The sequence below is a fragment of the Botrytis porri genome (genome assembly GCF_014898465.1).
Source record: "Botrytis porri strain MUCL 3234 chromosome Unknown BPOR_004, whole genome shotgun sequence".
NCBI classification, from domain to species: domain Eukaryota; kingdom Fungi; phylum Ascomycota; class Leotiomycetes; order Helotiales; family Sclerotiniaceae; genus Botrytis; species Botrytis porri.
In genome coordinates, this window is record NW_024066078.1 from 2812493 (window position 1) to 2830153 (window position 17661).

The 17661-nt window shown below is 36.2% G+C and overlaps 2 protein-coding genes across 2 annotated transcripts; both read right to left on the minus strand.

Moving 5' to 3' along the window:
• Nucleotides 1–10310: 10310 nt before the first annotated feature.
• EAF01_003742 (uncharacterized protein) lies at nucleotides 10311–10947 on the minus strand (the record flags this gene model as incomplete). The annotated part of the gene is made up of 2 exons (XM_038911996.1): nucleotides 10311–10502; nucleotides 10621–10947. The coding sequence occupies 2 exons, from the start codon at nucleotides 10945–10947 to the stop codon at nucleotides 10311–10313; spliced, it is 519 nt and encodes a 172-aa protein (XP_038773231.1).
• Nucleotides 10948–10950: 3 nt separating this feature from the next.
• Nucleotides 10951–11633, minus strand: EAF01_003743 (uncharacterized protein; the record flags this gene model as incomplete). The annotated part of the gene is made up of 2 exons (XM_038911997.1): nucleotides 10951–11416; nucleotides 11572–11633. 2 exons carry the CDS (start codon nucleotides 11631–11633, stop codon nucleotides 10951–10953), a joined length of 528 nt encoding a protein of 175 aa, XP_038773232.1.
• Nucleotides 11634–17661: the final 6028 nt, after the last annotated feature.

Here is a 17661-nt window from a genome sequence, read left to right on the forward strand (position 1 = left end):
AGTTATCCGAGATACGAAAGAAACGAAAAAATGGAAAGCGAATGAAATTAAAAGGTGAATTTTTATTTAGTACTGAGGAAAATATTGGAAATTATCGAGGAGGCTGAACAGACACCCTTACCTAAACGACGACATGGTAGACCATCTAAGTGTCAAAGTGATTAGGCAGGAGATGGGATGGAAGAAGAAGAGGATAGTGATAGTTCAATTGGATCAGTGATAGTTGTAGATCACCCTGTAGCATATAGGACAAGGTCAAATAGGAAAATATGATTTTTGTGACCCATATCACGACATGACCCACTTCTAGTCAAGTTACGTTATGCGTAAGGGTCTTAGGATGGAGATCGAGATCAAGTTTTGAGGTTTGGAAGGTGCTAAGTTTATTCTTGGATACTTACCCTCAATGATTTTGTAATCACATATATGATCTCGCACAAATCTTTTGTCAAGAAAGTTAAATACATGACTAACACCCTCCCACTCTCGATCGCCCTTCCATTTTGAGTCCCGTTAAATAGAAAGGTTGTGTACTCAAGCAAAGACGGAGCTGGAATGGTTTGATGAGAGGTATCGAACCAAGCTATATACATCGTGGTGTTCCAGTAAGTTTGAAAAGGAATAGACCAATCATCATCCAAAAGGTATCGTTCTAACGGGATCTTCCTAACCTTTCCTTCACCAATATTTCTGTATCAGCCACCATAAGGGACGGATAGAAAGCAGGTATTGAGAGACGTAGAGGAGAGGGAGATAGTAAGAGATATTGGAGAGGTAAGGCTTGTGTAAAAAAAAACCATGGTTTTGATACTTTCGAATAAACTTATTGATAACGATAACTTTAATGGACTGCTCAGTGATTGCTATCCAGGTTCTTTCGCGCTTTTTTCCGAAAATCTCCATTTTGAAAAGGAGGGAAAAGCCTACAAAGTTTGCTTCATTGAAGTTATCCCGACTGAGTGCATCAGCCACGTCGATTTGTTCTCCAGCACTATACTGAATTTGAAAGTTGTACTAGTGTTACGATGGTCTGCCACAATAGACGTCACGTGACCCCGACGCTTAGGTAACCGGATCAGAGGGATCATTAGTGATCCAGTTGATCGGATCAGAGGGATCATTTGTGATCCGACTGAGCACAGAGAACGAAGGTCTATATAAAGGAATGGGTTTCATTACAGTGTAGAGCTTCGTGCTCAAGATCAATCATTAGTTTCATACTATAGTTACGAGAATTGCAACCAGTTACAACCTTATTGAATTCCTACTTGAAGTCTAGTCTAAACCACCTCGAGAGATCTCTAGACACTTCCACGTGACCCTAGAGGCAGCTCCCGTAACACTTTGAGCACCATTTCTGCTTCAAGTACCGATTCAATACCAACCGACGATATGGCACCCACCAGTGCATCCGCGAGCAGTCAGGCACAAGCACCCGACACCGACGATGTCGAGATGACCGATGCTCCCAAGGAAATTACCATCAACGAAACACTCAAGATTGCCTTACCAGACAAATACCAAGGAAGTCGACAGGAACTCGACACCTTCCTCTTACAACTTGAAATCTACTTCAGATTCAACGAAGACAAGTTCACCGAAAAGGAATCCAAGAGTGTATGGGCTGTATCATATCTCAGAGGAGAAGCAAGCAAGTGGATTCAACCATATTTACGAGACTATTTCGAGCATGACGACCAGGATCGCATGCAACCCACTCGAACAATCTTCAATAGTTTTGAAGGATTTAAGACAGAGATTCGTAGAATCTTCGGGAACTCCAATGAGCTAGAGGTAGCGGAAGAAAAGATCTTTAACATCAAGCAAACAGGATCAGCCCTCAAGTACGCTACGGAGTTCCGAAGATATGCAGGAATGACCAAATGGGATAAGACCGCCATCATGAGCCATTACCGAAAAGGGCTCAAACCAGAAGTACGATTGGAACTAGACCGAGACGGCGAGAGTAATGATTTGAACGACTTAATCAAGGACTCTATTGAAGCCGACGATCGTCTCTACAGATTTAAGCAAAGCCAAAGATCATACAAACCTCAAGAAAATCAAAACCAAGGGCGTTACCGCAAGAACGAGGGTAGACCACGATACAATCCACAGAGATACGGAGACCCTATGGAGTTAGACGCCACGCACCACGCAAACAGGAATGATGATCAGGAAAAGAAACGTAGACGAGAAAACAACTTATGCTTTGAATGTGGAAAAAACAGGGCACCGGGCAGCGGATTGCCGAAGTAAGAAGACAGGAGGAAAGAAAGGCAACTTCAAACCCAAGTTCGGCAAAGGCCAACTTAACGCTACCTTTGTATCCCAGGAACATCCAGCTAAGACCGAAGAAACTGAGACCTTCACCAGTGAAGAATTCCGGAAATTATTGGACGAGTTACCGCGAAAACAAGAGGGTATGAATGCAGTAGACTTGTGGGAACAGGAGTACTACCGAACCCCATCACCATCGGTAACGGAAGAATGTATTAAGGAAGAGATACCAGCAGATCACGCGATGATGAGCTGGACTGCTTGCTATGATGAATTCTGCGGAATCCATCGATCAGATAAAGAAGCAACCGGATGGTTCCCCAAGAAAAGAAAGACAAGAAACCAACAATCCAACGAAACAGACAAAAAACAAGTTACCCAGCAATTGAATGCTACAGGACAAGCAGGACAGATATACTGCAAGGTCAAAATAAACGGACAAATACAGCAAGCCATGATAGATTCAGGGGCTACAGGAAACTTTATTGCACCAGAAGCTGCAAAGTACTTGGGAGTTCCACTCCAGAAGAAACAAAAACCCTACCAATTGCAGTTAGTTGACGGACAACTAGCAGGATCTGACGGGAACGTTTCACAGGAGACACGACCAGTACAAATGAACATAAACCAACATTCAGAGGTTATACAGCTTGATGTTGTGCCATTGGGCCAACAACAAATCATCCTAGGAATGCCATGGTTGAAGGCACACAATCCTAGGATAGATTGGTCACAAGAGACAGTGACCTTTGATCAGTGCAAATGCGGTCAAGGAGACACGCTAGAGGCGTCCGCGAGACGTAACACGCGCCAAGGGGAGTTGAACGCGAACAACTTCGGTGACGTAGGACACCCAGTCCAGGGTCCTCCATTAAGAGCGAAGGACAGTACACCTCCTCTACAAATGCAGAAGCCAACGACACGGCATGAAATCGCAATCAAGGCAAAGGAGCCTATGATACCCGAACAGTACAAAAAATATAAACATGTTTTTAGAGAACCAGGGATCCATGAGGCTTTACCAGAACACAAGCCATGGGATCATGAAATAATATTGGAGGAAGGCAAGATGCCTGTGCACACCCCAATTTATTCAATGTCAGCCGATGAGCTAAGGACGCTCAAAGAATATATCGACGACAATTTGGCCAAGGGATGGATCAGAGAATCCACGTCCCAAGTGGCAAGTCCAACTATGTGGGTACCCAAGAAAGATGGTACTAAGAGACTAGTTGTGGACTACAGAAAGCTCAACACGCTTACAAAGAAAGATCGATATCCACTTCCATTAGCTACGGAATTAAGAGATCGATTAGGCGGAGCAACAATATTTACCAAGATGGACCTACGAAACGGGTACCACTTGATTAGAATGAAGGAAGGCGAAGAATGGAAAACCGCTTTTAAAACAAGATACGGGCTATACGAATATCAAGTTATGCCATTCGGGCTAACGAACGCACCAGCTACTTTCATGAGACTTATGAACAATGTGCTGTCGCAATACTTGGACACCTGTTGTATATGCTACTTGGACGACATCCTAGTATACTCAAACAACGAGGTCCAACACATCAAAGATGTCAGCAACATTCTTGAAAGTTTAGCCAAAGCCGATTTGCTATGTAAACCAAGCAAATGTGAATTCCATGTTACGGAAACGGAGTTCCTAGGATTCACCGTATCAAGCCAAGGGCTCAAGATGAGCAAAGATAAGGTCAAGGCAGTGCTTGAATGGAAGCAGCCAAATACAGTTAAAGAATTACAGTCCTTTCTAGGATTTGTCAACTTTTACCGAAGGTTTATTAGAGGATATTCAGGGATTACAACATCCTTAACCAACCTAACCAAGAAGGATCAAGGAAGTTTCGAATGGACCACCAAGGCGCAGGAGTCATTCGATACACTCAAACAAGCAGTAGCGAAAGAGCCAATACTGTTAACCTTCGACCCTGAGAAGCCAATCATAGTGGAAACGGATTCCTCAGATTTCGCTATAGGCGCAGTTTTGAGCCAACCAGGCCAGAATGAGAAATGACAACCAATCGCATTCTACTCTCGAAAACTATCACCAGCCGAATTGAATTACGAAATATACGACAAAGAATTACTGGCAATAGTCGATGCATTTAGAGAATGGCGAGTTTATTTGGAAGGATCGAAATACCCAGTACAAGTGTACACAGATCATAAGAACTTGGTTTACTTCACCACAACGAAGCAGTTAAACAGACGACAGGTCAGATGGTCGGAGACCATGGCCAATTACAATTTCAAGATTTCATATGTTAAAGGATCAGAAAACGCTAGAGCCGACGCTCTTAGCCGAAAACCAGAATACCAAGAAAATAAGTCGTACGAATCATACGCAATATTCAAGAAAGAAGGCGAATCACTGGTTTACAATGCACCACAGCTTGCAGCTACTCATATATTGGAAGACAACCATCTCAGAAACCAAATCCAATCACATTACGACAAGGATGCTACAGCTATACGCATACGCAAGGCAATAGAACCAGGATTCACAATAGAAAACGAAACCATATACTTTCATGGGAAAGTATACATTCCGAGTCAAATGACCAAGGAATTTGTGACGGAACAACATGGGTTGCCGGCACATGGACATCAAGGAATTGCAAGGACGTTTGCAAGAATCCGGGAAATCAGTTATTTCCCGCGAATGAGAACGATAGTTGAAGAAGTTGTTGGAAGTTGCGACACCTGCATACGAAACAAGTCATCACGACATGCTCCGTATGGTCAGCTCCAGACCCCAGACATGCCTTCTCAGCCATGGAAGTCCATTACATGGGACTTTGTGGTTAAACTACCACTCTCAAAAGATCCTACTACAGGAATTGAGTACGACGCGATACTCAATGTAGTAGATAGACTAACAAAATTTGCTTATATGATACCATTCAAGGAAACATGGGATGCTGAGCAACTAGCATATGTGTTCCTAAGGGGCATAGTAAGCATACACGGAGTACCAGATGAGATAATCTCGGATCGAGACAAGCTCTTTACCTCGAAATTCTGGACTACCTTGCTAGCACTTATGGGTATCAAGAGAAAGCTATCGACATCTTTCCACCCACAAACAGATGGTCAAACAGAGAGGACCAACCAGACAATGGAAGCATATCTTAGATGCTATGTAAATTATCGACAAGACAATTGGGTAGAACTATTACCTATGGCACAATTCGCATATAACACATCGGAAACGGAAACCACGAAAATCACCCCAGCACGAGCTAATTTTGGGTTTAATCCACAAGCGTATAAAATTCCGATACCACAAGAAGTTAATGCCGAATCAGCGATAGTACAAGTCGAACAGCTGAAAGATCTCCAAGAGCAACTGGCTCTTGATCTAAGATTCATATCTTCCAGAACAGCAGCGTACTACAATACGAAACGTAGTATGGAACCTACGCTTAAAGAGGGGGATAAAGTTTATCTGCTACGACGAAACATCGAAACCAAGAGACCAAGCAATAAACTCGACCACAGGAAACTGGGACCATTCAAGATTGATAAGGTAATAGGAACGGTCAATTATCGGTTAAAACTACCAGACACGATGAATATCCACCCAGTATTCCACATATCCTTACTCGAACCAGCACCACCAGGAGCGCCGAAAGCGCCATTTACAGAAATCGAACCAGTCAACCCGAACGCCATATATGATGTCGAAACAATACTAGATTGTAAATACGTCAGAGGCACAATCAAATATTTGATCAAATGGTTAGATTACCCACACACCGAAAATTCATGGGAACCAAGAACAAACCTCAACTGCCCTGAGAAGTTGGAGGCGTTCCACCAGCAATATCCGGATTTGCCCAGAAAGAAGGAGAATCCATTGAAGCAAGGATCGAAGGATCCAAGGAAGAAGAATCGAAAACAAAGGAACCGTCGATAGGGCCAGCAACAGAGACAGACGCCAATTCCTTTTCTTTTTCAACACGCTCATTTTCTAACCTTTCCTTCTCTTCTAGAGCATCGAGCTCATCTAAAGTACGCAGACCACGGCGCAGCATATCGGATTCACGCTTCAACAAAGCACGCTTTTGTTTCCGCAGACGAAGAACTTTAGCCATCGCTTCCTGAGAAACACTTATAGCGCGTTCTTCTTCCTCCTCAAGTCTGGCCTTTTGGCGGTCCAGACTATCCCAATCACTATCAGAAGGGCCACGAACGTCACATCTACGCCCTTGGCGGATACATTCAGCACACCGGGAAGAGTCCGGAGAAGATACAACACATTTGCGCTCTTGGCGTTCACACAAAGAACAAGACGACATTTCGAGACCGCGAGATTCAACAAGACGAGCTAAGCGCAATCTTTCCTTTCGTTTGTGAAAATTATCAGTCATATTGAGAGAAACAAACCATAGTACGACTATATTCCGAAGTGGGGTAAGCCGTTACTATATAACGCTTGGGACAAGCGCTAGGATAAGAAGGGGATAGTGTTACGACGGCATCCAACATACCGCGTCACATGACATAAATTACACGTGATGGAGCGTCAAGGAGCTTCAGCGCTCCTGGAGCGCGTTGCGATCCTTAACGATCCAACATATAGGAGAGGTCCTAGGGACCAGGAGAGAGAACGAAGGTCTATATAAGGGAATGGGTTTCATTACAATGTAGAGCTTCGTGCTCAAGAACAATCATTAGTTTCATTACTATAGTTACGAGAATTGCAACCAGTTACCAACCTTATTGAATTCCTACTTGAAGTCTAGTCTAAACCACCTCGAGAGAACTCTAGACACTTCCACGTGACCCTAGAGGCAGCTCCCGTAACAATTAGGTTATTTAAGATTTTAATAATGTTGATTAAGAAAAAGTTTTAATTAGATTATAAAGGGTTTGAGAAATTTATTAATCTAAATTAAAAGAGAAAGGGGTAGATATATAAATTTGATTATTCAATTTTGAAAGTATAGTTTCAAGATTAAATGATATTAAATCTGTTTTTTAAAATTCTAATTTTATATTTTAAAAAGTAATTGATTCTTTATATATAGTTTTCAAAACTATAAAGAATTTAACCTTTTAAAATATAGTTAATATATATCTTAATAAATCTATCAATTTGATTATTATATTAATATTTTAAATTTTAAAAACAATTCATATTAAATGATTAAATTAAATAACTTAAATATAATAATAAATATAAATAACGTAACGTATGGGGAACTCGGACATATGGGGAACTCGGACACTTTTAGCCCATCACCAACTTGAAACCGCAATAACTTTTATTATGCATACCCAATCACCTTCTACATCTGCTCAAATTGAAGAGAAGCTTCAAAAGGCTATAATTTCACTTCAACTGAAAGAATTTAAATCAATTAGAAAGGCTGCAGAGCATTTTGAAGTCCCTAAGTCTACCCTAGCTGATAGGCTGGCTGGGAAGAAAACACGTTCCCAAACCCACGAAATGGCTCAAATTCTTTCAAACGCAGAAGAAAATACTCTTGTACGATGGATTTCACGACTTACCATCACTGGATTCCCTGCTACACCTATGTTGGTGAAGGAAATGGCCGACGAAATTCGTCTTCGACGCGTTCGGGTCGCGTCATCTCGAAATCCTACCTCGACAGAAATTCCACCTATAGGCCACGAATGGATCTATAGATTCCAAAAACGACATCCAGAACTTAAAACATGCTATTCACGTCAATTAGAGTCTAATCGGGCTAAAGAAGCAACTCCGGAGAATATTCAGGCTTGGTTTGACGCGTTTCGCACGCGTCTCATTGAGCGAAAGTATGAATTAATTAGATGATATGTATAATATGGATGAAACCGGATTTGGAGTTGGAAGTACTCAAAGTACGCGCATTATAGTCGATTCTACTCAGAAATCGAATTGGAAAGTTACAGCTGGCAAGCAAGAATGGATAACTGCATTTGAATGTGTCAATGCAGCTGGAAATGCTCTATCACCTATGGTCATTTTCAAGGCTCAGAATACGAATTCTGCATGGATTCCAAAGGACACACCTCAAAGCTGGCAGTTCTCTACTAGTACAAATGGATGGACCTCAAATAGCCATGGATTAGAATGGTTAAAAAGGGTTTTCGAACCAGAATCCAAGAAAGTGTCAGGTGACCGACCTCGACTTTTGATCATGGATGGCCATTCAAGCCATATTACAGGTAGCTTTATTGCTTTCTGTATAGATAATGATATTGATTTACTTATATTACCTCCTCATTGCTCTCACTTGCTTCAGCCACTTGATATTGCGGTGTATGGGCCAATGAAACGATATCATGCTTTAGAGGTCGATCGATATTCTCGAGCTGGTGTAAAGCGAATCCAAAGAGCTGAATGGGTAGAACTCTTTCAAAATATTAGAAAAAAAGCATTGAATTCTTCTAATATTAAAGCTGGCTGGAGAGGAGCTGGTCTAGTACCTTTTGCCCCACGAAAAGTACTCGATTCATTACCATTTAACTCCTCCCAGCAACCTTCTACTCCACAAATGAGAACCCCCAATCAAGACCTAGACTTGTCTATACTCAGGAGTTCTCCTCCAGATGGAACAGAACTAAGGCAAGCAAATCAGATCTTTAATACAGCTCTAGCAAGCAGTGGTTCTCCTGCATCGCCAACTCGTCGATATGCCAAGAGAATGACTAGGCTTGTAGAATCTCAAAATGCTGAGATAGCCCTACTTCGGAAACAGCTCTCTGATGCTCAGGAGGTAATTGAGACTCGAAAGAAAAGAACTAAAGGCAAAAGAGTCAAATTACAAGGTCAATTTGTCTTTAGTACTAAGGAAGTATTGAAAATGGTACGTGAGGCGGAGGAAAAACCGAAGGAGAAAAAGCCACGAGGACGGCCACGCAAACGCCCAATTGAAGAATCAGAAGAAGAGATTGAAGAAGAAGAGCTAGAGAATAGTTCAAGTGATTCGGAATTGGAATTGGAGGATTGTGTGGCTCGTAGAACAAGATCGCGTGTAGAATAATTGAAAAAGTGTCCGAGTTCCCCATATGTCCGAGTTCCCCATACGTTACGTTATAAAATTATATTATTATATTATAATATAGTTATATCTATTATCAAATTGATTTATAATAAAATAGAATAAGATGAAATCATATGAAAGATTGTTAATAAATTAACTAAATTGATTGATTGTATTTCTCTTTTATGATATAAAATGATTCTGTAAGATTCGATTTAAATCGATCTTATTTATAAGAATAGAAACTACTAGAATTTCATTATAAATTATATAAACCTAGGATATTCTTTAAAGAAAACCTAGGAAAAAGCAAGCAAATTCAGCTCAATTAAGCTCTCACTTATAATTTGTCTTCAATTCAACTCTTATATTATATTCGATTTGTCCTTTAAGCTAGAGTGACTAAGTCTTCCACTATTACTAGAATATTATTATTATTATTATATTCTGGAAAATTACCTCCAACAAAAATAAATCAAAAGTAAAATAATATAATTAATAAACAAACTCCCCTTTAAACTTTCAACTAATACCTTTCATTCATTCTAGCCCCTATACTTACTCCCCTCCTTCTCTTCCTTAACTCTTATTCATCTCTATAACCTTCTTCTAACCTTTACATATATACTCTTTTATTTACCTTTCCTACAACTCTAATATTCGAAGGCCTTTGAAAGTCCTTATTTTTTTTAAAAAATTCAATAATAAACGAGTTGTATTTTATACTCATAATATTCATTATTAACAAATCAAAATTTTATTGATAACGAAAAAGAGATTAATATTATTATATATATTATAGAAATTTGGATGAGGATTTATACTGAATTTCTCTTTGTTTGTAATATTAACTTTGCCACCATAGGGAAGGAATTACATGGCGAGTAACCATATTGCAAATGGGTAGACGGCATAGAATTGTATTACAAGGGAGGCTATATCGAACCAGGAGATGAAAATGAAAAGAAAATATCGTTCCTGTCATCCGCGATGACCTTGCTGTTTCTTTCATCTCGGTGCCGAAACCTGTGGTAAAGGAACCATTGTGCAATCCAGTTGGGGACAGTCGAGAGTTGGACGAGCAAGGCTCCAGTAATAAGCCGTTTGATCGGTGGCGTTCTGAGCAATCAATTCTATGGCATGGTCCTTTGACTGTTCTAAGATATCACACCAATCATAGGGCGGTTTCCCTTTGCAATTCTTTTTCAAGTGTTGTTTTTCAGCAACAAGCCATTGGTAAACGATATCCGTTTCTTTCAATAGTCTAGTGAGCATCAAACGTTGTAATTAAGTCATAAAGGAAAAAAATGAATCTTACTGCCATGAGCGCGTATGTTTCAAAATCAAGGTTGAGATGTTTCAAAAGGTCATCTTTAGTCTTGCTCATCGCTAGTGGTCTTAAATCAGGTCCGTAAGGATGACTACCCATTTTCTTGGTCTTATCACCTCCATTTGAATCCTCCATCAGTCTTGAAACAAGATCTTGCTCTGAGCTCAGTTTATATTTCTCTCCCCTCCGATCCATTATTGTCCTTGGACTAGTTATTTGTTTTGAGTCCATTAATCCAAGATTTCTTGGTTCTTGTTCATTTGTGAGAAGAAGATTCCTATTTCTTGAAGCTTCTGTTTCGATGTTTTGTGCCATTTTCTATTTCTGCTCTAAACCATGTTTGTCACCGAGATTTACCAGTGATTGGTTTGGAAGGATTTGATTCTCTGGCTCGACTAGGCTTTCATCTTGATCCTTGACTATATCAATTGTGTCTGCTGAAGAATGATCAGAGATGCAAGGTTCTTTGCGTTCTTCTTCGTGAGATGACCTAGGTGGTGCGTCATTTCCTTCTAGACTCACTGGAATCACTACCCTTTGCTCAGATCTGATTTCAATATCAAATCTACTCAATCGTAACCCTTTATCATCCATCCCTCCTTCTTTAGTTTTGAACTTTCCCTTTAAACTCATTCTTCCATAAGCCTCAATAATTCGTAGAGAGTCATCGCGTTCTCGGCGCAGTTTACGCTTCTCGCGATTACTTTCCGAAGTGTCGTTCCGGAGGCCTCGGATTTGTAGCTCCATAGATTGCATACGATTATTACATACATTAATTGCTTCACTAAGTCTACGGTTAGTATATTAACCGGCTCATTGAGCTCGTTATCACTATAAGAGGGGTCCTTTATATTCAACATTCGCTTCTTAATATCGACAAGACTGATAGCGGCATCTCTACCTAAGTATACCCAAATTGGCACTGGCATTGAAACAAACATTAAAATCAAGAAGCTACCGAATCCAGCTTCGATGGTGACAGATTCAGCAATAATAAGCATTATGTAAAACCAGTCGACAAACAAATTGGCAGACAAGTCTGGGGTCAAATGCTCTTTCAACCTTACACTCAATATAATCATGGGAAGTTGTTGCTTAATAGACAGGGGGATAGACTTAGACGACGGACCAGATTCTTTGCCGGAATCAGTCCTTTGCTTTTTTAAAGGCGAAATTGGACCCGCTGAGCCCAGTGATTGCGAAGGATTGAGTGATGATAAAATTGCAGGCCCCCCTTAGTCTCATTGAAGGCTGTATGCTGCATGGTAACCTTAAGTTTTGAATAAGAATAATGTATAACGAAGCTTTCTATAATTCTTTTTTCTCGGACATTTAGTTCTGAATTCAACAAAGTATTTTATTATATAGTATAACAACAATGAATTTCGAATATATACTTAACAAATATAATTCTATTATTAAAGCATAAGTATACAAATAAATCCCAATATTATTTGTAAAACTGTTGAAGTTGTAAGTGACAATAAACTTTATAATTTCGTATTCGATGTTTATGTTTGTATTTCTTGAGGAATAACAATTGAATAAAAGTAGGACATCAAATTGTGCTTCTTTTAGTAAATTTTGAATACCGTCTTATTTCACTATGTTATAATTAGGATCTCAAGAATTTAAACAATTACATATACGGTTGTTAGCTTTATATGGAGGTAGTAGGGTATCCTGCCAAGTATGGATCATAGTAGGAACTCAAAACATTTCATTGATTGAAAACCTCGAAACTCTAACACAATACTAATGTGTTTACTAGTCCGAACTGGCAGTCTAGATCTGGAAGCTTTCAATATTTGGAGACGCTTCATTCAGTTGGATGTTTCAAATTGTTTGGTTGTCCCAGATGATTTGAGTATATATGTGTGAACGCAGTGAATGACTTCAATTCAATGGCTACTGTAGTTAAGCCCTACGCGAATGTCAAAGAGACTAGCTCTTTCTAGTAGGCCTTATATGAGGTCTACTATCCCCTGCAACTAGCTAGTTCTTTAGATAGAATACAATTAGACGATTAGGACCTACGCAAATCGTGGGTACTACGTCTTCCGTATCCTTCTCATACAAACAATATAAAATAAAATGAAACAATCAAAAGTTTTTTGTTGCCGGATTACAGTCCAGACTACTGAGTACACTGTGCACTGTGCCCGATGGGAATTTGATATTGAAACTGGTCTGTAAAAACATTCCTGTTCACATACCTAATCCAACATGGCTATCAATTTTGAGCCAGCATGCAGTGCCCACCATGATAAAAATTTCAGACCCTCCTTATTGTCGTCGCCTAGTTCAATAAAGTCCAAAATCTTCCGATTCAGCTTCTTGTGACTTCCGTTGTTAGGTATCCGGTAGATCTCAACTTCGAAGTTGTAAATCGAAGCGAGAACTATGCCTAGTTCGTGGACTTCAATTAAAACACGCAAAGCTGGGTCTTCGCCATCCCATAATAGAAGGACACAAACTCGAGTATATATGGCTACAATATTTGGGGGTCAGCGAAACATTCACTTAAAGTTGGACATCAAGGGGCTAGCATAGTATCCACACAAGCCAGCGAAATGTTCACATAAAGTTAGATAATGAGAAGTCATGAAACATTCAGATATATTCGGACTTTGAGAAGTACGATATGAGAGAACAGCGCGCTCACTTTGTTGATCGTTCGGGTAGGCTGTATCGGCAGCTTTCTGTAGCTTTTCGCCAAAATCGCGTATCGTGATATGGTGATGTAATTGGCTCAGATCACGAGGTTCAAATGGAGTGGCAAATAACGCGTCGTTCATATTAGCGTCAGTCGTTGTCGCTAGCTGTGCTAAACATTGAAAAGCCGATTCTCAAACCTTTTCTCTTCTTATGTTGAAGCCGAGAACAAGAGGGGTCCGTATTGAGCCTTATCTTATTAACTAAATAGAATTGATAGATAGTATTAAAATGTATATAGTCCAATTGTATAACCTATTTACATCATCCAGCCAAAAACCGAAGAATCAAGACAGACTAAAAGATAGACTTCTTAATAACGAATATAATAAAACTCAATATTCAAGCTAATTTATATCCTAATAAAACTATTCGAAGGATTATTAAAAGATAAAAACATTTAAGAATAAAAATATTAAGAAGATTCTTAAAAAGAATAAATATTTAAAAAGCTTGAAGGTTAATTATTGAATGAATTAGGAAAGATTGGGTTTAATAATTGATACTTATTCAGGCTTTTATAAGAGGGATGCTCAAATATCCATATGTTATGCATGAACACATATGGACATTCGGGAGTGAAAGAGCTCTGTATCTGGCTTGTGTAACCGCCCCCAAATTCATGGGAATTCGAAGCATCGTCAAATGGCAGGGCTGAGGGTCTGATGTTTCGTCGATTTCCCCTAATTTTATTATTCCCAAAAATGCTTTCTTTTTCTCTTTTTATAAATGACAGATCCTGTATATTGTGTATTGTTTTAATGTTGATAAGGCAGCAAGAGGCTGGACTTGTTAAACTTCTACCAATCTAGGGATAAGTGGTCAAGTGTATGAAATCGCCGTATAGAACCGCGGGAGGGAAACGTGTACACCCAGTACAAACGAGGCTTCTCTTCTCACATACAAACCTGATTCATGGTATACATGACATTATAGTATATAACTGAAAACCACTTTATTATATAAATTAATTCTAATAACATGGTTTATCAGTACGTGTACTATATTAATATGTACATTATTATTTTTACATACAAAAAACGGCCGTATGTAATCGTACACTTTCTTTATTTATTGATATAATTTAATTTTTCCTTATATATATTATATTTATTTATATAAATAATATAAAAATGAATTAAAATACTAAAATCTTATAATAATAAAAAAGTTATTTAAAGAAATAGATTTTTGTAATGCAAAGTATAATATTCTTGGGCTACAATTGAGATATTTATAAAAAGATCAAATTTTATAAATATTTCATTTTTATTATTTATAAGGAAACTTTTTCAGAGAAAAAATAATGATTAATGATTTAAATAAAAATATTAATAAAAAACTAATTTTAATGTATTTTGAAATGATACACATACTGATATAGTATATGTACTAATAAACTACGTTATTTACAATCTATTTAAAAAATGTAGTATAACAAGCTCTCAATAATTAAATATCTTAAGTAAAATCATTAAGATTAATTATTCCGAACCTTATAAATTGAATATTCATTTAAATATATATATACCTAGTTTTCTTTATATGGTATACAAATTAACATTTTTAAAACTATAGAAAATCGAATTTATCCGAACATTCGAAATGTGTATCCTACTTTTGCTGAGAGATAAGCTGATTACACTCAAATTTACCCCACAGCAACTGTTAGCACAGCCAGCATTGTACACAATGTACTAACCAATTCGCATAATTAGAGCCCTTCAAATATATAATGCTGTATACACACAAGCTCAGCCAAATCGAAATTCTATTCTTTATATTAACAAATAATAATTCATATTAGATTATTATAATACTTTCCAATTAATATTTTTAATTATATTAAAAAATCTAATTTTATTTATTCAAAATTCTATTATAATTATCAAAGTTGAGTTTATATAAGTTTAATATATAAATAAATTATTAATTTAAAATTAAGAAATTCTTATTAAAGATTTTTATAAAAAGTGTTATTATTATAATTTAAGATCTTTTCTGGATTATTATTATATTGAAGAATATTTCAATAATAATTATAAAAATTATAAATAATAAGACCATAGTATTCAATATATACTATTTAATTATTTATATTCTAACCCTACAAATAAACAACACAATCTTTTTCCTCTCTCTTTTCACACATTTCCTAATCGAAGTCTTACTCCCCCTCCTCCTTACATATCTCCTGATCAAAGTCCTACTCCTCCCCCTTCGATTAATCACAAACCTTTAGAATGAAAAGAAACTCTTCTATTTTATAATATCTTTAAGGATAAACCTTTTATTATGAATTAGTTTTGTACAACTTTAATTTTAATATTTTTAGATTTTGAATTTGTTGGGCAGACTTGGTAAGGGGTGTATACATAATATGTATAAATAAAAGGATTGTTTATTTCTATCTGCCCTCTTCATATGAAAAGGGAATTACTATATCTATATACATATACTACCCCTACTTATATACTTTATACATATATGAGGTAAAGTGTAATATGTAATGTTACGTTGTTGGTCACGTGTTCCGACAGAATTTGAAATATGAATTATTTATTAAAAGTAAATCTTTTTAAATAAATAAAAAATATAAAAAGATATCATTAATTATATATGTTCTTAGTTTATTAGTATAAAGATCTAGCTGATCTTTATACCTATACTTTCATTCATTCACCCTTCAGCTCGTATAATTAGAGTATTAGTAGGAATGAGCGGATTATATAATCTAAGGAATGAATATATATTTCTATATTATCACGCTTTTTGACTATGATTAAATATTATATCAAGATTATTCATATGTTTTTCAGCCTAATTAAATCAATAGAATAAGTAAAAGTGAATTTACTTATTAAGTTTTTTCAAATAAATAATAAAACAGTTTAACATAAAGAATTCATTCTAGAATTTTAGATTATTAATAAAATGATATTTGTATATATGAATTCATAAGTATTATAAATTATAAGAGGAGAGAATAATTTCTTTTTATTTATTTATAAAGAATTAAAAAACATTTAGCTATTAATTTAAAAAACAATATTATATTTAATACTAATTTAAAACTTGAAATTAATAATACTATTGAAACTTTTGAAAATATAAATCTTTTCAAAAATGATTTTTAAATAGAATTAATGAATCTTTAAAATTTCATTTTAAAGCTTTTCTTTTAAAATATTTTCAATCTTATATAATCCAATCAAATTTAAAAATTCCTTTCAAAATCTCTTTTAAAAATCTCTTTAATCTCTATTTTCTATACTAAAAAGAATGGATTTTAATTAATATTATGTATTATATTTCAATAACGAATATACAAGATTATATATTATGAAAATGTTCAACCCTAGGTATTAGTATTAACGAACTCTCTCAACGCTTTATTAGTATCTGTCTATTTCATAATATCTATTATATTATAAAGATTATTAATTCATCTTACTCCTATTAATTCTCTTTTTTATAAGAGTTAAGGCCTCAACTTATTATATATTATCCTTTTTCATAACAAAATCCCCGCAAAAATACTATTTTCTCGTATATATTAATTATTTTTATAAGTCTTAAATTATATAAAGAATTAATTTGAAAATTATATATATAAAAAACAATTATAAAAAGCATCTTTAATTTGAATAATATCTTGAAATTATTAAAATTGATAAAGTTATAGATTTTTAAAATTGAAATTTTTCAACATTTATAATCTATAATGCTTTTCTTATATAAAAAAATCACTTTTTTAAGTTTTTTTAATAATTTCAATTTTCAGAATCTATAACTTTTTAAAAAAAAAATATTAAAAATATTTCATTCATTTTTTTTAAATTATCTTGATAATTTTCGACTTTGTTTATTGTTTTTATAAATTTATTTTGAAAATTGATTGAATTCATATATAATTCAAAAGTTAAATAAATAAGAGTTTTTGATGTGTTTTTGTTTAGTATGTAATAAGCCGAGGTTTAAACTCTTACGATTGTTGTAGAGTCATAACATCAATCATGCGCCTCTTTTCTTTCACTGTACTCAGTTTGACGAGACGTTCGTACAGTAAATATGAATTTGTTCTGCCTACAATCTTCATATCAAAATTTGTGAAAATTAAAATACAGACATGTATAGTTTTATGAAAAGTATGAATGTTTGATTAAAGATAAGATAATAGTGCGATGTTACAATAGAGGTAAATATTTGGTGGGATTTATCATTATGCTTTTGCGACTGAGGAGAAACACGTGCAGTCAGGCTGTAATGGCGTGAACTCTCTGAAGATTCTTTTACAGCCTGTAGACAGAAAAC